Source organism: Alosa sapidissima, chromosome 9 (genome assembly GCF_018492685.1).
Source record: "Alosa sapidissima isolate fAloSap1 chromosome 9, fAloSap1.pri, whole genome shotgun sequence".
NCBI lineage: Eukaryota > Metazoa > Chordata > Actinopteri > Clupeiformes > Clupeidae > Alosa > Alosa sapidissima.
The window spans coordinates 5,769,777-5,792,771 of record NC_055965.1 but is presented as its reverse complement, the minus strand read 5'-3'; the positions used below and the strand labels follow the sequence as shown (position 1 = coordinate 5,792,771).

General features: G+C 44.9%; 1 protein-coding gene and 1 long non-coding RNA gene across 8 annotated transcripts in view; both read right to left on the bottom strand.

Moving 5' to 3' along the window:
• LOC121718534 (SEC14-like protein 1) overlaps positions 1 to 16,530 on the bottom strand; it is a 36,210-nt gene extending 19,680 nt beyond the window's left edge. The window contains exons 1-3 of one of the 7 annotated variants that reach the window (XM_042103545.1): positions 16,437 to 16,517; positions 16,139 to 16,249; positions 14,393 to 14,482 (exon numbers count right to left, since the gene is read on the bottom strand). In XM_042103545.1, coding sequence (XP_041959479.1) covers positions 14,393 to 14,455 — 63 coding nt within the window. In that variant the 5' untranslated portion in view covers positions 14,456 to 14,482; positions 16,139 to 16,249; positions 16,437 to 16,517. Of the gene's footprint in view, positions 1 to 14,392; positions 14,483 to 14,578; positions 14,811 to 16,138 lie in introns of those variants that run through there. The other 6 variants (XM_042103546.1, XM_042103548.1, XM_042103543.1 and 3 more) reach the window with 6 other exon arrangements.
• Positions 16,531 to 18,840: 2,310 nt separating this feature from the next.
• Positions 18,841 to 19,729, bottom strand: LOC121718536. Its single transcript, XR_006033960.1, has 2 exons — positions 19,672 to 19,729; positions 18,841 to 19,143 (listed from the first exon to the last, which is right to left on the bottom strand). It is a non-coding gene; the product is annotated as an uncharacterized LOC121718536 (long non-coding RNA).
• Between the last annotated feature and the right edge of the window lie 3,266 nt (positions 19,730 to 22,995).

Here is a 22,995-nt window from a genome sequence, read left to right as displayed (position 1 = left end):
CATCCAAAACAATGTCATCGAATCTGGGCCAGAAACACGCGTTCCAACCAGGACAGGCATGGATCAATGCCCTGACGTTCTCTGTGACCCAGATCTCACAGTGTCTCTGTGTGTGTGTGTGTGTGTGTGTGTGTGCAAACAGGAGACATTACTAGCGACATCTGGTTGAACAAGCCCTGAGTGCAGGAAGCATGGGTCAGAGAGGGCCAAACAGGACTGAACTCATCTGAACCAACCCAGTTAGGCACACAAGAGCACACACAGGGCTGCCAAGACGAGCCTGGATTTTACTATCGGAAGAATATCACAGTTAACGGTGTGTGTGTGTGTGTGTGTGTGTGTGTGTGTGTGTGTGTGTGTGTGGGGCGAATGTTGAAATCGCACCAGAACAAACAAGGCCGAGGACAGTCCAGAAGAAAAACAATGATGACAACAATGACGACAACAACCATCCAAAACAATGTCATCGAATCTGGGCCAGAAACACGCGTTCCAACCAGGACAGGCATGGATCAATGCCCTGACGTTCTCTGTGACCCAGATCTCACAGTGTCTCTGTGTGTCTCTGTGTGTCTCTGTGTGTCTCTGTGTGTCTCTGTGTGTCTCTGTGTGTCTCTGTGTGTCTCTGTGTGTCTCTGTGTGTGATTTCGTGCCAGGCATACATTGCCCATCCACTTGCTGAGTCCACCGTGTTGGGCTCTTTTCAGCGCTAGGTGCACGGCTCTGGAAAATCAAAAAGGCCACCTCCCAAAACGTCAGCAATAATGGACTTTCACAAAACCACGCCTGCCGGCCACGAGCCTGGTAAACAAAGTTCACCGGCCGGGCCAATACATGACAACAAACAGAAGAGCTAAAAAGGGTTGGAGGTTGAAAGCAAAACCAACACACATGATTACTTAACCAGCAGCACGTATGGAGTACAACTTGCGTCACTTCAAACTGATTCTGAATATGTTGTATAATTTGAATTGCTGAATTTAAGCAATAGTATTGAGAAGCGAATTTGAACATAATATGCTGAAATTTAATTGAATGAAATTGAATTCTCAATACAATTGCTCAAATTCGGCAATTCAAATGCTCTACAATATACTCTCTGTAGGAATAACTCTAAATCTGTGTCTAAATTACATTTCTTCACTATGCAGTATCAGGGGAACATTGTCCACCAACCGGAAAAGAATGACCAAAGGCATCCGATTTCTCAGAGACACCAAGCAGATCAGTAAGAGAGAATCAAAAACAGACCCTTCACACCAAACAAAGCAACGATCTTGGCAGAGGTTCTGCCTCAGGGCGTGCGTGAGCATTGGTTAATAACAATTTCAATAAAAGCCTGGAGGCAATGTAATCAGTGGAGCCACGGGATGCGTCAGCATAAGCACGCCACATGGACACGTCCGGCTGCCAAAGCGTGGCACCATGCCCACCGACTGCACAGCAGACCATGCCCATCCCAAATGAGCACGAGACCCAGACACCGCAAACAAAGTAGGTCAGTCAATATTGAATTAGTGGATCATGACACTGAGCCAGGCTTGATAGCTCTTCAGTTATCAGTTTAATTGAAATCAAGGAGATCCTTGTCGTTCCGCCTCAAATGGGGCACATCCCGGGGAAGGGAAACATCTGGGATGCAACAGTGGTCACGGCAACGTGATGCACACTCACGTGAGTGATGCCTGCTGAGGGGTGCTGACCGTATGTGGGACAGGAGCCAGTTGGTTCCTTTACACTTTTGCAATCAACCCTCAAGTGGAACAAACAGAACAAATGTCTTTCTCTCCCTCCCTTTCTCTCCGGCCTGCTGTTGACCCAGAGCCATGACGAGCCTCGTCGAAAAACAGACCTCTCTCTTGAAAAGAGAATTCAGATGTTTTTGTTGAAGGCCCGAAAGATTGCCATGGAGACTGGGTATACTCCGGGAGAGCACGCATCGGGTCTAGATTTGAGCGGTGGCTTGAATTCAAGCGTGATTCGTTTGGCTTTTAAAGAGTGGTCCTGCCAAGGGTGAACGCTGAATGTGAACGAGGTCCTCTTCCAAGGGAGGATGAAATGCTGATTAGATTTGAAGAGTTTTGGTCTAAACCTTCCCTAAAAGAAAAGCAAAACTTGAAAACATCACCACCACTAAAGAGCACTGACAAACTAACTGGTATTGCTTGGTGATGTAATGGGGTAAGTTCAGCTGTAAAAGCTTCTCTCATATTTAAGTCGGGCGGTCCCTCCCAGACTGCAGAACTACAAGACACAAACCTGAGAAGTAATCTGAGGATGATGGCAAAAGTATTTGCCTGTAAAAACACAAATAGAGCCAAACTGTTGCGCTCTGCCGCTTTAAAAAGAGACACTGTCTTTTTTACACCCCTCAGTTGGAGAGCTAAGAGGGTAATGGGGAGTGATCTGATGCAGAGCATAATCCACTTAGTCTATGAGGGAGAGGCTCCTTGGACAGGAAGGGGGGGGGGGCACTGCAGTCGCCATCAATTACAACAGCGGGGGTGCCACAGCCAAGGTCAGGCAGCTACGCTTGGTGTCGGAGTGCTGCGCCGACACCGTAAGTCGCTCTCTTTATGCCCATCTGACCCCTGGCACACATGCAGCGTCAGACTCACAGAGATATGCTAGAGTGAACACGGTGACACAAAGAGCAGTAACTCACAAACATACGACAAAGCAGACACAACGCAACTGATACACGTTCACGTTCACACACACACACACACACCCCATGTGCCGGGCAGCGGTTCATGCCGCAGTCACGTTGCCTGGGGGATGGTGCATGGCAGCCACTGGCCCAGCTAATTAAAATCAGCTTATCAGCAATGGCCAGGGCGCGTCCAGACCGATGGGATCAGCCATGTGGCCGACGGACACCACAGCCGTCGCTCCCATCACCTCCGTGCACCTCGATCAACATCAATCAGTCGGGGGGGGGGGGGGGGGGGGTTGTCAAAGCTGAGTAAGTGAAACCCTAACTGGATGCTAGGATCAGCTAAAATAACTGGCAGTTCTAGCGGACTTGACTGAACTTTCTCAGCTGGACTGATCTGGGTTCGGGTCAAATCCTTTGCATAACAGCATAATCATGGCACAGTGCGATTCTGATCGGGGTTGAGAGGGTGATTGTTTAATGGTTAGCAAATCAAGGAGATTAAGCACATTCATCCAAAATGTGTTTCGAAACAGTCTTGGATCATTGATTGGAAATCTGCCACCCAACACAGGATGTCGAATTTTATGATCTTATAAAACCTCAAAATCTCATACGGCTCATCAGGTTTCCAGGCTGTACATACTGCACTAATGACATAATGAAATCTTCCTTTTCACATTCATGCCTCGACTCACCATGAGCAGATGACAGAATCATGTAACAGCTCGAGCAGACGGACAGCTGGGCCAATTAAAAGTGCCTCAATTAGGGGAGCACCAGAGCGGTAGATAAAACAGAGTGGCGACACTCCTGTAGACCTCCATAGGAAACAATGGCGGCGCTTTTTCCCGGCTACTTCCACATTATGCTGAGCTTAAAAGTTGCTAACTTTGACATTCACGGCTTTAGCCCCATTCACTTCCATTGCTTTCTGCCTGATATTGTCAGTGGCAAGTAGACAAAGCTACGACGTTTTTTTAATTGGCATATGCATTTCCTATACCAACTGCACTAGTAGATACTGGTATTGTTCTTTGAGGTTTATGTGCTGCTTGTTTAACTGATATTTATAGCTTAAACGTTGACCGAAATTTCAAAGCTAAAAGTTAGCCTGCAAACCTTGATGTGGAGAGAGGCTAGCTTAAAGATAATGTTCCTATGACAATAATGAATTTCAGACAAAACACATTTGGTTAGCCTATTGTAGTAGGGCAACTTTAGATGATAGGTTGGTGGTCAACAGATTTTTTTTAATGCTAGAACTATATATTTCAAACTTAATTGCGTTAGCTTACGTTAGCTAGTCAGCTCATTCACATACATAGTGTTAACGATATACGCTATGAGGGGGGAACACAAACTTTATCTTGATAAAATACATTTCATTCAGCATGGTAACTCATGGTATTCAGATGTGCTGGTTATCAATGGGTTTGTGATTAACGCTTTTCAGGTGAAAAATGGAGCAAATGAATGTGATTATTGTCTTTAAACCTGATATAGATTAGCTTGCTAGATGGCGAGTTTTATGGCGTTATGAACTGAACCGTGGGCTGAACCAGACATGAAAGTGTCCACGACTCGTGAACGAGGGGATTTCAGTTATGAATTTCAGGAGAAGCAGTAGGAGCAAAACCTAGACTATTATAAGTTATTGTTGTTGTTACTGGTGCGTGGCTCTTCCCTTGCCAGCCCAGTCCTGTGCCACTATCACTGTAACAAACGGGACAGTGGCCAGGGCTTAAATTTCACTGCGGGATTGCGGGTATTGCGCATAATTTGTTCAAGTCCCGCAACTCTAGCCATCATAATGCGAGAAATTCCCGCATACACTTTTACAGCCTGTCTAATGACGTTAATATAATCATGAAGTGGCGTGAATGCGGTGCTATTGACCGGACGGATCAACCACCGAGTTGAATTGAACATAGCCTCATGCAGACACACACACACGGAGAGAGAGAGAGAGAGAACCACTTTGCGCTTACGCAAATAGGCTGCGCAACCATGGCAAACTTTTACATCTGGAAAGAGCTCCTTGGTAACTATCCTGCTAGCTCAGTCACGTCAACACTTGATCCCAGAAAGATCGTCTTCGACTGTTAGTTTTTTGAACATTTATTGTATCTAATGACATAGAAAACATAATGATTTGCATCCGCATTTCCTCTATGCACACCTTTTTTATGCATTCTAGCTACTGTCAGTGACGCGAGAGAACTTAAGTTATTAGGAAAGTCCGGTGTAAGTTTAGGCTACATTAATTTGTGCGTAGTGCCAGTGTCATTCATTTATTTTACATGTCTTACAACATATACATGCATTCACAGTCGAGTGAAATCAGATATAAGCACACAAAGACGCTTAGAACTCATGTTAAGCCGATGGTAGCACACTGAATGCGAAAGCGATTTTTGTGTGAGCATATCAGTGAACACCCCTGACCACTCTGTGAGTTTCACGTCTTTGTAAACGAAAGTTTAATGCGTTTTAGGAAGGATTGTTCCAGTGCACCTATGCAGCGTTGTGGAGGAGGGGGGGCGCTACCACAGAAACCGAAAATTCTCAGGACAGCAGCATGTGTCCAAATTTCAATCTTAAACATTCTATTTAATCATAAACTATCTGAAAACAGGGCTTTAAGTGTAAAATACCAAACTTGTCCTTTAAGCTGTTAGGCTACTGAATGCTATTGCTAGTGTTACAATGATCAAAGCTGTGTGGTAGATTTGGGGAGGGGGGGCACCTTCATCTTCATCTCGCCAAACAAACTGAAAAGGACACTGGATCTAATGTCCACACACAAAAAGGATACAAAATGCATAGCCTACGTTTTGACAATGTAAGTAAAGTATATGTAGCGTGATACAGGCAAATGTAGGAATCCAATAACAGCAAGGAAACAAACGTTGTTAGAACTACCAAAGAACATGTTTTAGATCGATGTTGCAGACCAATTATACTCGCAATATGTAATTGACACTATAATGTAAGCATGCTAACACGTAATAACACTCGTTTTTGGCTTGTTGTAATGTTTCCCGTCAATAACGCACTCGCTGCTGTCTATCCTATTGAAATAACATGACACGCAAAGAGCTGTTTGGAACTGTTGAAGCGTACGTGAACCATGTGACCGCGTGTCAGTGACTTCAAAGAGTGTCGCAACTCTTTTTCTATGGCTCTGGGGAGCACTAACTCCTTATCTGTGTGATGTAGCGAACACACAGCGAAAACAGTCTCCTGCAATAGCTTGCCTTAAGGCATTTGGATAAATGGTAAATTATTTGCAAGAATTTTGCATCAAGATGTTCTGTTCTGACATAGACAAAGAGAATATCCGTTTCCTATGCAACACACAGATGTAAGAACCATTTCATTATAAATGTTTGATTAATTCACACTCTCTATCATTAATAGTATAACGTGAGCTCAAATGTGACTGAATTCTTAATGACATAACTGCATGCAAGTTGCATAAAGAAAAGGCAATGCAACTGCTCAAGGAAAAAGTGTGGTCACCAAATTATCCATCACGGACAGGCAGTGGAAGTGAGCGCTCCAAAGCTTTCCTTGACAAAATGATGGGCGGCTGTCTCCACCCCTGCGGGCCTTACAGAAGGGGAGCTGTGCTGTGGCACTGCGATAACGAACACTTCAGCCTCTCTCTCAGCGTGGCTCTACACATTGTGTAACAGACCCCCGGTGCCGATGGGAAGGTCAGGCACTATTTATAAAAGCGCTTGACGTCTGGGAACAGAACATTTTGGTAATGGGCGCTTTAAGATATATAGATACACAGACAGGGCTGGTGGGGCCTGTGATGGGGATTGGAGAAAGGGGGGGGGGTCAGTTGCCATGCAAAATGGGAAAACAAAGGAAAACAAGGCATGCCTGCCAGATGGAACACTCTGTTCGTTTGGACTGGTTCAGGAGGGCAAAACACTTAAGGCTCTGCGGAGTTTTGTAAATAACCGGAGACAAAGGGCGGACGAAAAAAAAAACACATAGGAAGGACTCGCACGCACGCGTTTCTCACAGTTGCATAAGAGGCAAACTATTAAGCAGGTGTGGCTCTTTTCCATGATCGCAAATTAGACCCAAAGCGGTGTTCTTCCTTTCCCCTCGCTCTCTCGCATCCAACCTCCACTCGTTTTAACAACAAGCATTTGATTCATGGCCCAGCTCACATAGGCAAACCTTCCCCAACAAACAAAAGGGACAAAGGCAGCATTATTGCATTTGAATCGCATTTTTCTGGAAAGCACGCCACGGCTTCTCTCTTGTTGACGCTGTGGGTTTTGGATGGGTTGCCTGTGCGGGGGAGCAGCGATGCACTCCAAACACTGCTAATGAGCCACCAACTGATCTCAATTAGCGTGCGCTATCCCACATGTTTACCCAGGGCTCTGGAGAGGTCAAAAGGCAAAGATAAATCACTCGGGGTATTACAAAACAAAAGCGTGTGTGTGTGTGTGTGTGTGTGTTGCCAGAGCTGTTTTTGTTAAGGAGGAGTAAACTTGTATTGCTTAAGTTACTAGTTAAGTTGTACGTCAAGCTTGTATCTGTTGTTCAGTGTCAGTTGTTATGTAAAGATGTATATGAGTCTGTGTTGGTGTGAACGTCAAAGAGACTAACTTGTCCAGTACTGAAATGTTTAGTGATCAAATAGACCATTTTAAAGGCCGTGCTATACTGGTGGCTGGCTAGACATTCACCAGCCAGGATAAAATGCACACCAATTACTGAGGGTAAACAGATCTGATAGCAGCACTCCAGATAGAGTCCTGGGGAGGAGTGTTTGTGGATGGGGTGAGTATCTACTCTGGATGTCCAATGTTCCGAACGTCAGCTCTGAGTATAAGGGGGATTCGTGTGTGTGTGTGTGTGTGTGTGTGGTGAGCTCAAGGGGAACAAGTGGCCAATTATTGTGGCTTTCTGACAGTAATAGGATCCTCTGCTAATGAAGCCCTTGTGCACAGCTGTATGGTCGTCCATTACCCTTGGCCCCGAGCCAGAGGGAGATCACTTGTACATATACACTACGGCAAACACTGCAGACCTCACAGGCGCCTGGTTACACAACACGATTACATCCAGACTACAGGCCGCTGCCCGGAACAAGGACAGCAGGGGTACAAAAAAGGCAGGCAGCAATGAAGCATTTCGTCTGCAAACCTGCCTAACCAAAAATGTGTCTTTCACCCTCCAATGTGGAGGAATGGGAAATGAAAATGAAGCAGAGAAGTAGGTCACTGAGCGAGCGAGAGGAAAAGAGAGAGAGGGAGGGAAAAACACATCAACTTTAAAGCTGAAATGAGGTTTTTGGAGAGGGCAGGGAATTCACTTGTCTTCAAGGGTGCAGAAAACACAAGCGTTTAAACAGCTCACTAACCCCAAGACAGCAAAGACTATTAGGCATCCCGAAGCAAAAGTCGGACTGAATAACAGTCACTGAGGTGTTTCTGGTCCTGGTAACTGCATTCTTCAGCCGAAAAAAGCCTCCATCTATGGAGGCATTCACAAGCAAGGGAATTTTGCCTTCTAGAAAATCTCATTCGCTTTTCTTGCTAGACCGGTTAAGCAACCTCAGGCCACACCTGAAAAGCGAATATAATGTACCCATAAAAATGCAAACAATAAGGGACATGAATGACTTTCTCTCCTCCATTGCAGTTTTAAAAGCGAGGCGAAGGACAGGACAGCTGACTGTGGTCCTGCTGGTGTGAAAGTGTGCCCTTCAATTATAGCCTGAAAGACCAAGAGAGCCAAAGAGTTCAGGAGGAGACATTCTGCTGACGCTGCGGTGATGCTGGATCCTGGGGACTGGAGGGACGGACGGACAATTAGGAGGTTTTCACAGCCTGGAACCCCATTCACCCCAGGCACACTGAGTGGGTCTGATCTGTAGAGTTACAGTGAAGCTACACCAGGTGCGTAACTGAAGCGTTCCGTTCGCAACGCGTAAAATCCATTTTAGATGAATGGTCTATTTTTTTTTTTGAACGTACGCGCCGCCATCACGTCTGGTGTAGCTACTTCCATTGATTATAGTGGCAGCTAATTGTTGCAGCAGACGCAACGCGAACGGAACGCTTCAGTTACGTGCCTGGTGTAGCTCAGCCCTTAGGTGGCTGGTCTGTATACCTTCATATTCAGAAGACAACATTGGAGACTTGGGGGCTTGACAAGGAGAAAGGAGCAGTCGAAACGCCAGCTAAGTGGCAGAGGAAGCCCATCTGTCGGCAGTCACATGCTCTTTACCATCAAAAACAGGAAGTCCCGACACAAGCAGCCCAAGCGAGACAGTATGCAGTTTGCGGTCTGCAAGGCAGGGCGAGGGGGTTGGCATCCAGGGACAGCACGAGAGAACCATTGTCTAGCAGCCATGTATATTTAGCCAGTCTAAGTCTGCCTATATCACAGAGTTCAGCATAAAAACAGCTACATTTGAGTAGCACGTCTGAGTGATATTTCTGCAAGGGCTGCCATTGCTGCAGTGGCTGACGCAGTAGCTGCTGTAGGCAAATCCAAGCCTGGTGCTGCTAAAATGATTACAAGCTGATCAGTGCTGTGCACTGCCGGAAACTGTGCAGTGTTGATTAAGCACCATCCATTACTGGAAACTCGGGGAGATGAGCGAGGGGGCCTGACCTCTCGACGGTCCACTGCTGGCCCATGAGGATGGATGAGGTGGTGATATAAGCTCGCCTCAGCATGGGGCACTTACGGGGAAATAGAGTGTGAACGATACGGCCAGGAATCATGCTGGCTGACTGCCCCCATAACACTGTGCGTGGTGCGTGTGTGTATATAGTTCCATGCCGCGGTGAGTCAGAGAGCATAAAGATGCAGGTTTGACAGACCACAGGACGGCTGGAAGACAGCCTTACAGTCATCCTGTACTGCATCAGCACTCCCACACAACGCATTGTGCGTCGGTGCGCATGCACGCGTGCGTGTGTGTATAAACGAGTGACATGAGGGATGGGGGAGGCTATAAGGGGGGGGGGGGGGTGGTGGTGGTGGGGGGATGGGGAACTAGTGCAGTCAGTCCTGCAGAACCTTATGTAAAATCGTGTGTCCAGGCACACGGCCGTCATCACCATCATCATCATCATCACCCCTCCAGAGGCAGTGCCGCTGCTCATCTCTGGGCTCGCCACTCGTCCCCTTGGACTCGTTTTGCCAACGCTGACATTTTCTAACAGATAAAATAAGTGAATTACCTCAGCGCGCCTCGTGTTGACGTACTTGCTCTGCAGCGGGGGATGAAATTTCTTTATCAAATTTTGAAGATATTGGCAAGCTGTCAGCTGTGCTTGGACGGGTCAAACGAGCAGCGGCAAAAGCACTCTGCCAACAGCAGTGATGTAGGGGGGAGTAGAAACTACAGTCCTGCAGCGCTGGTACTGGACTCGATTCACTAAGAACTCGGAATCGAGTGGTGAGGTGCATTTTCCAGGTTACCAGTTTCTCTAGTCATCAGATCGCCACACGTGACATATGCAGCACATGGCCATAAACCATGGCCATGGGGTGTGTGTAAATAAATAAATAAATAAATAAATAAATAAAAACAAACATCTGTTCTGGACAAAGCAGGGTCTGGAACATCAAAGAACGTAAATGCTAGGTCAATCGCGAATCCGACCAGACCGTTTGACACCTGGCGAGACAAATCAGGTCAACTATGTGATGAATCAAATCCTTGCAATGTTGCAAGATTTTGAACAGAAATTCTGATTCATAGCATTTGGTATTTCTTTAAAGATGATTTGAGTCCTCATTATCTAATTGTACATCTTGTACTTCACAGTGTGTCAAAGTAACAAAGCTGTCGACACAATGCAGTCTGCTGGAACACAAGACTGCATTCCAAATGACATCAGAATTCCGTTAATGCTTGGGGAAGGCAGTAATCACTGTCCTGTTAGCAGCACAGGCCAGTTGTCACGGGGTGAAAATTGTGAGCTTTTGTGCAGCAAATGAACCCTTGTGTCTGCTGTGGCGGTCATTATGCCGAGGGCTGGACACATGCCTCCAAGCTCAAGCCACAGCGCAGGGGACCAACGCGTCCCTCACAGCCTACACAGGCCACGTCTTCATGGGCAGTATCAGGAAACACAGTTTACAGAGACATACTAAAGCAGACATTCTAGCTGTTTTCTCTGGAATAACCAGGTGAATGTGACTTTTCTGTTACTGGTCACTGAGGAAGTAGTCATGCCGGTTGTTGGCTGTCAGTGTCAGCCATTTCCAACCCTGGCTCAGCAATGGCCCGCAACTTTGCCTGATGTATATTCTTATACTGTCGAGTCGACAGCTCAACCAGGGCAGAGTTGGGTTAGGGTGTCAAGGATCAGCTCAGCCGCGATTACGCGGAGACTGAGACGGAGCCAGCGCTGCTGATGAGAGAGGGCTATTAGGAGAGAGGGGAAGCATACCGATGTCAATCTGTTCTCCAAATATGGCCTCGTACAGGAGGAGAAAGGGGCCCCCTGTACATACACTTTTCTGATAGACAGTCCAGCAAATGTGTGAGTTCTATCAGAGGAAGGTACCAATTTCCAGGCTGGGTGACGACATTCAGATATTTATCGGCTGGGAAAGTTCAAAGTTGGCTCATTTTCATTACACGTGGTTGTGCAAGTGGCATTACAGAAGTAGTTGCATTTACACTGTGTGCAGGCAAGGGGTATGAGGACACGAGGATTTGACTAAAACCAGCATATCCCCCATTTCCTGATGATGCCCTGATGTGCACAAGAGTGTCCCGGCACATCCTGTCCCCTCGCCGCATTAACACGGGAGCCAATGGAGCTTTGTCCCAGGAGATTACACAGGCTCTCATTTAAACAGACAAAGCAGGCTTATGCCGCTAATGCGGCGGCACTGCAGCCGGAGGGGGGAGGGTGGTGGTGGTGGAGTCGCCGCGGTGAGAGGGCAAGGGGATGGTTGCTTAGCGCAGAAACGGCAGGCATCCAAACCTGAAACAACAATGACCGGGGCGGGTCAGTATCGTTCCTCCCCAGTCCCAGGGGGAACTACTGTTTCACGAGCCCCACTGCCGGCAGTGCGCTATAATATCAACAGCGCTATCGGCTCAATTTCCTGTTATTGCTAGAGAGCTTCCGTCAGTCAGGCTCTCCAGGTCAGAGGAGTTTGCCTGGGGGGCCCATGCCCTGCGTCTCGGGCCATCTCAGGCACCGTCGCTCTAGCCTCCACACCGCTCCCCACACCCACCCGCTCACCAGTGACATTCCTCAGGGAAGACTCCTGGAAGTTCCACTGGGGTGGTCACGGGGAAGGAATGTCGCTTGGTGCTGATGCGTTCTACAGCAACTGGGCGGACACCCCATTCCAGATCTGAGCTGCGTGCGATCCAGCAGCTATTTTGCTGAGAAAAGAGGAAGTGCTGGTTTCTTATCGCAGGGTTAGAAACACAGCTGATCAGCTGCCCCGTACACACAGACATGCTGGTGTCAACTGTCTGTACTGTGGGCTTGAGCCCACAAGTGCCTCCAGTCTGTCAACCTGCAGCTGTGCATCAGCACCATATCATTTGGAAGATTCCAGAGGATCCTTTGGGGGTTGTGCCCCTGAAAAGCTATTTTTTTTCCAGCTTTTGTTTCTATGGTAGGAAACAAAACACACTTCAGAGACTTTGCAGAGTTTGCCTGCAAACTGTAATAAACAAGAAGTTCAACAACTCCGTCTCACTTGACACAGACAGGAAATAAACAACCTCTTGGAATCTAAAACTTGACTGATGCAAAGAACAGTCTTGAAGGCAGGCGACAACAAAGGCCTGGTGAGGCTCAAGAAAACCTTCCACTGGCTTCCTGGCGTGTCAGCTAAACTAAAAGTAAATTTAGTTGTAACCCGCTGTGTGTTGACAAAGGTTGCCAGAACAGAAACTCAAGCTTCCAAACACATTCAGCCAGTACCATGAGAGCGGAGCAGTGAGGGAGGAATAGTTTTCCCAGACACATTCCAGATCCCGACGAGCACGGACAAGCTGTGGGCGTATGAGTCAGAGCCAGACCAACACCTCCACGCGCTCTTCTTCACCACACTGACAGTGTAGAAGACTGAGGTCATCTACAGTTGGAGTTCTATGAAAAGTAGTTATGTAATATTCAAAACATTCCAACATAAATTAAAAAAGTAAAAAGATTAAAAAAGAAAAAAATCTTCTGCACAACTAGGGTAAAAACATCTTATCTAAAATCCCAAGGGATCTTTTAATTTATCATCAAACAGAAAAGAATAATAATCCCAAATAACAAGGATGAACATCAAGGTAGGGGTAAACTGGAGGTTGAATAGCCATTTTCAGGGGCAGGATGTTTGCTGCAAATTTGATGAAATGTTCCCTCAGAACAAAGCGCCCCCCCCCCCGAAAATAAATAAAACAAGGCTAGAAACTGTGTAGGACTCGCCAATGCGTTTAAGAAAATCGCTGAAACCTCATTCTGTTCAGGGTTTGGATATTCTGCAGCGTCCTTTCCATCTCCCGTTTGCTAGTTTGCAGCAGCCCCTTCCTCACGCACCCCTGGGGCCAGGTCATGTCTTTGGTGGGTCCCTCAAGCAAAAGAGTGAGCACACAAAATGCTAGCAGACCATTTTTTAGAACATGCCTAGGACTTGTAAGCTGGTGGGGGGGGGGGGGGATCAAAGCTTTTTTTTCTTTTCCAGAAAAAAAAGAGAACACGCGCACACTTTCAGCTGATCTGCTGTACTGTAAGTCCTTTCTGCCTAGTCCATCATGATTTGACACAAGAGCTTTCACACACGGGGTGCGGCTTCATATCAAAAGACAACTTGTCCTCGGACTCCCACCCACAAATCTTAATCTTTCCACATGCCCTGAAAGCACATTGCCCACTTCTCAGCTCCATGACCATCAGAAGCACGCCACCAGCCAGGCATAAACACTACCGCTTGATCAAGCTCAGGTGGAGTGCGGAGGTGTGCCTGGCGGAGCGGAAGAATAAACAGCTGCCTCCTGGTCTCTGTCTTGCGTGTATGTGTGTGTGTGCGGCCACCGTGCCTGCGCTGAATCACACAGTGTTTTTCCACTGACGCTGAGCTGCCGGTGAGCCGACCCCTAACACTAATAACTAATAACACCCTGACAACCGCGGCTCGTTGGGTGGACAGAGGGGGCAAGAGGCTGCTGTTCCGCCTCCTGCTCCCTCAAGAGACAATATGTATGGAAAGAGAGAGAAAAAAATCTTTTACCCATGTGACTAAGTGGTAACAAGGGTTGAAGGTCTCTAAAAGCCTGTGCTGCTGTGTTCAATTTTTAAAGCAGTAAATGGAGTACCAGCAACTCAGCAGAAAAATGGCTGTACAACCTGAATGCTATACATTCTCTACTCAGGAAAGGACACTGATTCAGCTTGCATGACTTCTACTGGTCTAACATAGAGGTGTCATATAGCCTAGGCATAGTACTAACAGCACTTACAAATTTGTTCTATAGCTTCTGGACAGAAGTAGTTTGATACTTATGGTCAATGGATACTGTGCAGGACACTCTTGCTGGCAAAAAGACACTGATACCTTAGAAAATTAAAAGCAGAATGTGTTTGTGACTATTAGGACTTTGTCCATTTATATTCTGACATATAGGCTATATCAAAGTGTTGCAGACAATACAAATGCCAATCAGTAGTTGAGAAAGGGGAAAGAGGCAGTTACTGAATAGACACTAAAAACACTTACCGCCATCACCAGCTCAAAGGGCTGTTTGTAGACCCTCACGGGTGACTGATATTTTTGCACCATGGTGCCACCTCCACTGGTGCCGTCAACCTGTGAGCAAAGACCAAGAAATAACACGTTTACCTCAAGTATTACATAATAACTGAATATTTCTATGACAGGCCATGATGTGAGTAATGGCCCAACCTCAGCTACTACCAGCTACTTTACGCCACAACAGCTGCCAACATAGAGGGATCTTTCAGGGAGTACAGGAGTGGGGGGTAGGAAATGTATACAGGGTCATCTCACTGGATGCAAATAGTCTCCCATTCATCAGTTCGGCTGCATGAGGTTGGCAGTGCGCCCAGCACCTTGAGTGGCCGTCCGCAGTGAAATACTGCAGGAGAACACTCTCAGCCGCTGTGGGTGAGCAAGCCCATCTCATTGATAAACACAGCGGTCTGAATTAATCAATGGCCACAGAGAGACTACTCAGGGTGGCACTGGTACACACAGCACAATGCTTAAAGCAAGATTGAACTCTGTCTTGGTGCCAGCATTGCACAAAAAAAAAAAAAGTCCTCTCCCTGATTTCTGGAGGAGGTACTGCTGATTTCAGTACTTTGGTATCTCAGCAATAAACTGTGCCTGCTGAAACAGAGGACAGCACTGCACTGCACCTTCATTCCATACAGGACCTGGCAGGGTTTAGGAACGCGGTTATTTTTAAAAGCACGTTTCGCATTGTTTGTACTATACACACTACACAGAACGTACTGCATCATCACGATAGGGTGTCTGACGTTTGGGAGTCTGAGACTTAAAAGGAGGGGGGAATTTAATACACAAATAGCATGTCTAAGTCATTTAGGTGGAGGGTTTGCTAATGTCTGATATAATAACAGAGCGACTATGGTCTCAAAAGCATGGCCAGACTAAATTAAGTCTATAAAGTTACTGTAGGCAATCAATACAAAGTCTACACGTGTTTACATGATATTTACCAGCATGGCTTGTATGGGTTTCTTATCACCTGTTTTAAAAAGACAGATAGTTCCATGATTCAGTACATAGATAGCAGCATGGCAGGCACACCAGAAATAAGCCCTTTGCCACATGTTTTACTAGGCTGCAAGGAAGAGACACTCAGTACCTTGAGGTTAGATAACAAGGATGCCCCTAATATGTAGTAGGTTAATGTCGTCAAAATAACAGTAGCCTAGCTTCAATCAGCAACTAAGATCAATGCTGCAGTTACTTAACTCTGTGATTGAATCACATCATTATCACATTAGGATAACTGCCTGGAATATTAATGATACTGAGCTAGAAAGGCATCTAGTTAAACAAGTGCAGAACAGCTCGTACCCCCGGATTCTTAAACTGTAACGCGAGTCAAAGATAGCCTACAAAATCGCAACATGGAACTACCTGGTCGCATTCGACACTTTCTTGGCTACAAAGTAGCGAGTAACTTACCACATGGAATTATCAAATAATAGACAACCAACAATGATTAAAGTTACACACAAATATGATTCATAGATCCACATACTGCCCATTGACTAACGTGCAAATGGACAAGAAACAATGTTAACGGTTTGAAGCACGGTTTTAGTCTAAACAATGCTTGATTTTGTTGCTAGCTTTCGTGGTTTCGTTGCTAGTGAACAAACTAGCCAGCTAACACATATAAGTGCAGTCTGCGTTGTTCGCCACAATTTACTAGCATTAAAATACAAAAACAATAAAGCAACAACTCACCAACCTATGTGAAAAATGGAAGTACGCCCAGGATTCTGCACCGGAATAAGCAGGCAGTAACTAAACAACGATGTAGCGAATCAATTCCAAAGGCATCCCGAAGCTTCTTAGCTGTCGGAGAATAGCAAACCCGGTTTGTGTTAATACTATCGTTAACTTAGCTTTTGTAGCTAGCTGGCTTGCTGTGCTGTTTCAGTGACAGTCATATGATTCTGCTACTACTATGCAACCCACTATTTAATTCAGCATCTTAACATTTTCAGACGCTAACTTAAAAGGCTTCAGTTCAGTAGCCTACCTCTGGCAGTGAAGGATGTGTTTTCGTCCGTCACTGCTGAGGGGGAGGCTGTATCACCGATTAAAACCATTCACTCAGCCTCCCGTTGACAAATTATCACACTCCGCCCCCTTGTACTCTTCCGCACTCTGTACAGCAGCATGGATGTCCAGAATACTTCACTGCCCTCCTGTGTTTGGTCACAGAACAACTTCGATTTTTTTTTTTGCCCTGCCATTCATGCCGTTTCACACACTGTACATGTTCAGTGGTTTTAAATGCTCAAATGTGTTAACAGGAGATCAGTTAATAGGTCTACAATGCCATCAGTCAGTGAGAGTATTTTTGTTTTATTGTAGGCCTATGGGTCAAATATGAATATTCACACAATAACTCCACACTGTTAACTGTAGTAAATGAACAAATGGATATAATGTGGCATCTGCAGTACAGCAGGGAATTATGTAACAGCTCAACAGTACAGATGCTGGCACAAAATGTCCCAACCATTGTGTAATTATGTAGCCTAACAATCTCTGTTCAATTAATAGAACAGACTACCATTTTTTCGATTAGGCAACACAAGTCAAATTATTCAACTATTAAATAATTGCTATAACTACTAGCCTTGTTCAATTCCAACATTCTTGCTCATATGTGAGAAGGTGGCCTACATATCTTTAAAGAGTCAAGGGTTTTGATGCAATGTGTAACACTATTTTGAGGTTTAATGAAAGCATCCCAGCTACACCAGAGGCAATATAGGCTCCTGTGTTCTGTATACTTTTGCAAAGCACAATTTGTCACTTGATTTATCCAAAGTAAAACATGTTCTCTCCATAACTGATTGCCTTAAATAAATGGATTCTGTTATCCAAGAGCCCTGTTTGGCACTGGGTCCAGGTCACATCAAAGTGGCTTACTCAGGAGGTCCAGGATGTCTCTGTTCAAGGCTGATACTTTCAAGGGCGGATAAAGGCAGTCTTTTTAGGAATGCTTATTAACGTGTAACTAAATAGCTTAAGGCCCATAAATGTTTGGTGAGTACTAGGTCTACATCTGAAAGTTTATAAATGTGAAAAATTTAACTACTATTCTGTGTGCTTTTTTTCTAAGGTCTTTCTAAACACTCAGGGCATCACACTTTATATACTTAAATTTCACAGCAGCAGTCCAGACACCAAACAGGCCAACATCTCTCTGTGGGTATCGGTCTGTGGATTTCTAACCACAGGGAAGCATGTACACCCCTGTAGTTAGAAATATATAGTAGTATACATAGTAGTCAAGCAGTTTACAGCCACAGCTGATAGCATTAACCTGATTACATTCCGCAGTTAAGGCCAATGGTCTACATCTTATGGTCTAACATCAAAGTTCCCCAAAGTCAGCTCATTTATAGCACAAGTCTGTGAGATTCTGGTTTTGTAATGCATGTTGCGGCTTTATGCGTACCACATTAGGTTTTTTTTTACTTTGACTTCATTGCCATGTCAACATTTTTCTTAGTGTAGCTCACAAGCTCACAACAGATAATCATGTAATTTGCCAAGTGTGCTCTGGAAATTCACAATTTCGTCGCCGTTTAAAAAAAAGAAAAAACATAGTCCAGTCCATACAACTTCATTTCAATTTCAAAAGAAATACTGGATGTTTTTTTTTTTTTTTTTAAACGGCGACGAAATTGTGAATTTCCAGAGCACACTTGGCAATCGACTCCTACGGACTTTCCCCTAAAGATGGCAGCAAAGATGGCAACATTTCCGGAAAGGTACTGGCTTGATGAAATTCATTCTGGACTCTCTATCCGACCACATAAAGACCTCGGGATACTTCGGTTTGGCTTTAGGGACCCTCTACTCACTACCACGTAAGTGTAATGTTGTTTGGAACTGTAGAAGAGGTATAAAAATAGTGTTTTGTAGCGGCGAAATAATATGCCCTTCTCACTTCCACGCTAACGAGTTTTGACTAAAAACGGTAACATCGAACTTTCTCAAAATACATCCGAATGACATGATTTGGATGTCAACTCAACGTATGTACTCCCAATCATCCGTAAATTGATCTAAAGTGCATTTTACTTCGGATAATTCCTTTAAAGTCATTTGCATAGCTACCGTCGGGAACACCCACTGGCATGCGTTGATGGAACGCAGCTGTGTGTGGGAGTCGTAAGGCAGGGGTTTTCAACCTGTGGTCCACAGCCCACTTGTGGTCCGTGAGGACATTGATGGTGGTCCCCGACCATGGATTCAGCAATGTAGATTCAATGTGGGAATCAGTATTTTTATTCAGTGGTGGTTATGTAATTAGTCAGAATGGTGGTCCCTGGCTCACAATCAGTTGAAAACCCCTGCCCTAAGGTCATCAACTTATCAGGTGCAGGCAAATTTGTTACAGAGATAAAACACTAAAACATGGATTTTGGAATGTGTCAAATTTATTAATAAAAGTTGAACAAAAAAAAGCTTTCCATATTTCATGAAAACCAACATTACTTAAAGGAGACATCCAACAAGTTCACCATAACGGCTCCCACACACAGTTGCATGCGGTGCAGTGCTTGAGACGTATCCCGTCCACTTTACATGGGCATAAGTCATCCGTTGCCGAACTGAATTGTGGGTCTGTTGCGACGCGTTGCTCCCGAACTCAACTGTGGGAGCTAAGACTGTATAAAATGGGTTCACATAGATCTCCATTTCTCCAGGTCACTGAGGACTGTCTGTGTGAAGGGGGAGAGGAAATGAAAGAAGGGGGGGGTGAAATCGCCCTTTATGCAGACCAGAGCCAGCAACTGTTCCATTGAAGTCTATCGCCATATAGTGCAGGGCGATATGTAGCAAAAAAAGGTGTTTGGAACATTTCATATAGATTTTTGCAAATTATGTTTTTTCATATCTTCAGACCCTATAGTTTGCAAAACTACCTGTTCCCAATTTTTTCCCGGACTGCACAGGTCCAAAATCCAAGATGGCGGATATATCACCAAAAATTGCAAATAATCGCCTTTTTAAACATTTTAAATGGATATATGTATTATCATTATATACATACATGTTCTAATAAAATTGAATGACTTAGGTAATAAATATGACCATGGGTGACATGAGAGGTCATGATTATCAACCAGTGATTGGTGTAACCACCATTATGCTATTTATTGGCATACCCGGAAAAACACATTGACTGATTAAAAGTTTTTCACATAACCTAAATAATCATTTGAATTAAAGTAATGTTCTGCACTCACCACAATAGATTAGATTAGATTCAACTTCATTGTCATTGCAGAGTACAAGTATGAAGACAATGAAATGTGGTTTGCGTCTAACCAGAAGTGCAAAAAAAAAAAAAAAGAAAAGTGCAATGTGATATACAAAGTATAGACAGGTGGTGCATAGACAGGTCAAGAAATGTGTAGACAGTATACAGTTGATTTATATAAGGTAGAGAGGTTTAGAGTAATATAAATATGTGCAGTGTATGTTAGCAGTTACTTTATGAGAGCAGAATAAATATGGCTATGTAATGTGAACAATGTATAAACAACATGCATTGGAGGGGGGGGGGGGGGGGGTCTGCCTCCTTGTTGTCCCCGTCAAGATTGCTATGGTCGTGGACACCTCAACAGACACAGGCAAGGAGGCATTGGGCGGGGGTGGCTTTGTAGGTTGGTTGTCAACCAGGATGCAGAGCTAGAGTTCAGCTGCAGGAAAGCTTCCTCTGAACCTGCTGTGCGCCTTATGCAAGCATCACTTGCCCTGGATGGCCTCAATGGAGGGGAGTGAGAAACCAGTGATGCGTTGGGCAGTTTTCACCACCCTCTGCAATGCTTTTTGGTCGTGGGCAGAGCAGTTGCCATTCCAAACTGTGACACAATTGGTAAGGATACGCTTGATGGTGCAGGGGTAGAAGTTCACCATGATCTGAGGAGGCGGTGGACCTTCTTTAGCCTCCTCAGACAGAAAGCTTCCTGAAGTCCACAATGAGCTCTTTGGTCTTCAATAATTCTGTTAACAGGACTTGCAGGAAATTGTGGGAACATATGAATTTGTTGATTATATGCAAGCCTAATGCTGCCCACTACAGCTAAGTCTGCCTTCATCCATGAATTGTGACTGGTTTCAGAAACAGCATCATCTGAACAATCTACAGAGAGTAGCTCAGTGCAATTAACACACACATTGGATAGCATCTTAATAGATGGCATGGCTGTTGTGCAGGAGATGGTTGTCAGGAAAAGTGACATAAACTGTTGCTAAGATCTGGCAGAATGCTTCTTTGAAAATGTTGAAAGTGAGGCACGAGGCTACAATGACCTATAGGCTACTTATTATTTAACAACTATACCATCACAAACTCCATGAAAGACAGGACGAGACCGGTCGATACAATGGGAAAAAGCTCATGATCGGGGATACATGATAAGGGAACCTCATGCACACCACCTTAACTCACCTGGAGGAGGGGAATGGGAATTATGTGAGGATGCTGTTCATTGACTTTAGTTCAGCATTCAACACGATAGTACCCCTCACCTTGGTCACAAAGATGAAGGCCTTAGGACTGAACACCACCCTGTGTCACTGGATATTTGACTTCCTCACCAACCGTTCACAAGTGGTTAGAGTGGGGGGTCTGACATCTGACTCATTAACCATCAGCACTGGTGCTCCCCAAGGCTGTGTTGAGTCCACTGCTGTACAACATCTACACACATGACTGCAAAGCCAACAGTAGTCATACCTCCATCATCAAGTTTGCAGATGACACAGTGATCTTGGGCCTGATTAGTAACAACAATGAACAGTTCTACTTGGATCAGGTTGATGAGGTGGCACAGTGGTGTCAATCTAACAGCTTGACACTGAATATCAATAAACCAAGGAAATGGTAGTGGATTACAGAAGGCAGCAGCAGAACTACAGTTACACCCCACTAATGATCAGCGGGCAACCTGTAGAGAGAGTCACAAGTTTTAAATACCTTGGTGTCCACATTACTGAAGACTTAACATGGACTGTTAACACTCAATATGTTCTGAAGAAGTCCAGACAACGACTCTACTTCCTTCTTCAGCTAAGGAAATTCAAAGTTTCAACATCCATCATGAAGGCCTTCTACATTTCAGCGGTTGAGAGTGTTCTAACTGGTAGCATCATCACCTGGTATGGGAACTCCACAGTTAGAGATTGTAGTACTCTGCAGAGAGTAGTGCGCTCAGCTGAACGTACTATAAGAACTCAACTCCCTGCTCTACAAGATATTTATTCCAGAAGAGTACTCCTAAGAGCCCAAAAGATTCTGAAGGACTCTTCTCATCCTAACAATGGATTATTCCTACCGCTGAAATCAAGACGCCTATGTACTCAAATAGCCAGAACTGAGAGACTCAGAAGTTTATCCCCACGCCATCCGAACTCTGAACTCACACTATACTGACTTTGCACTCATTCACTCCTCAGCACTCACTCATTTCTTCTTATTATTCTAATGCTTTTTGTGCTTGTGTTTAAGGTACAAAAAAAACTTGTGTTGCTTTAAGTTTTTGCGTTTAGTAGGCCCTTCAACTTTTATGACGTGACGTTTCTTGGGCATTTAGCTTTACCATCACGTCAAGTTGTAACGTATGCGCAATGCTCATCTAGGCTATGGATTTAAAGTGGCTTAAAGGCAGCAAAAGTGGGATATAGTGCAACTGCTTCCCCAAAACAAGATTGTCATCACAAGGCTAGCTGGTTCGTTATATTGCGAAGCATATAGCCAACTTTGTGTGCAGCAGTGAAGCGGAGTTTGTTGTTAACATTGTTGGTAACTGTCAGGGAATTTAACCCCAACATAGATACAAGAACCACAACACGTAGTATGACTTTGCCCACAAACTCTGGTACCAAGAGGAGAGCCTGTTAATGTAAGGAAGAATTCCTCACACCATCAGTCTCTGCAGCCCAAAAGTTGTCTTATTGTACAGCTGCACACAGAAAATAGGAAGCATGACATACTCTTGTCTCACCCACACACAGGGTGCAGTTCCTGTCTGTCTGGGTGCACACTTAACTTGTACTCCCTGTTCTTAGAACTCAGCACAAGAACATTTAACTTGAACTCTCTGTTCTTAGAACTCAGCACAACAATATTTCTGCTAACAGCTTACACAAATGGTTATACAATCATTTCCTTACAATAACAAACATTTCTTCAGTTAGGAGCAGTAGCCTACCGTTTTTTTATGTTGCATTCATTTTCATTGGCAAAAGCTAGCCTAATATATAATATAAAATGAGAACCTATATAGATTTGAGGGAGCTGCAGCTGTTAGCATCAGCACGGCACGGTCATATAACACAGCAGGCACTAGCCCAGTGAAGGATCGTGTAAACCCCACCCCCAGAAACCAGTTTCAAACCAAGCTTGCGCTGATGATGCATGATCACTGATCAAATTGCTATTTTCTGACAGGATGAGCACAACCATGCAGGTGGTCTGAATCTCAAGCTCTTTAGCCTAGCATCTTAATGCTGTATTCACAACACGGTGACAAAATGCTGTTGTTTACGAGTTCATAGCCTGGTTA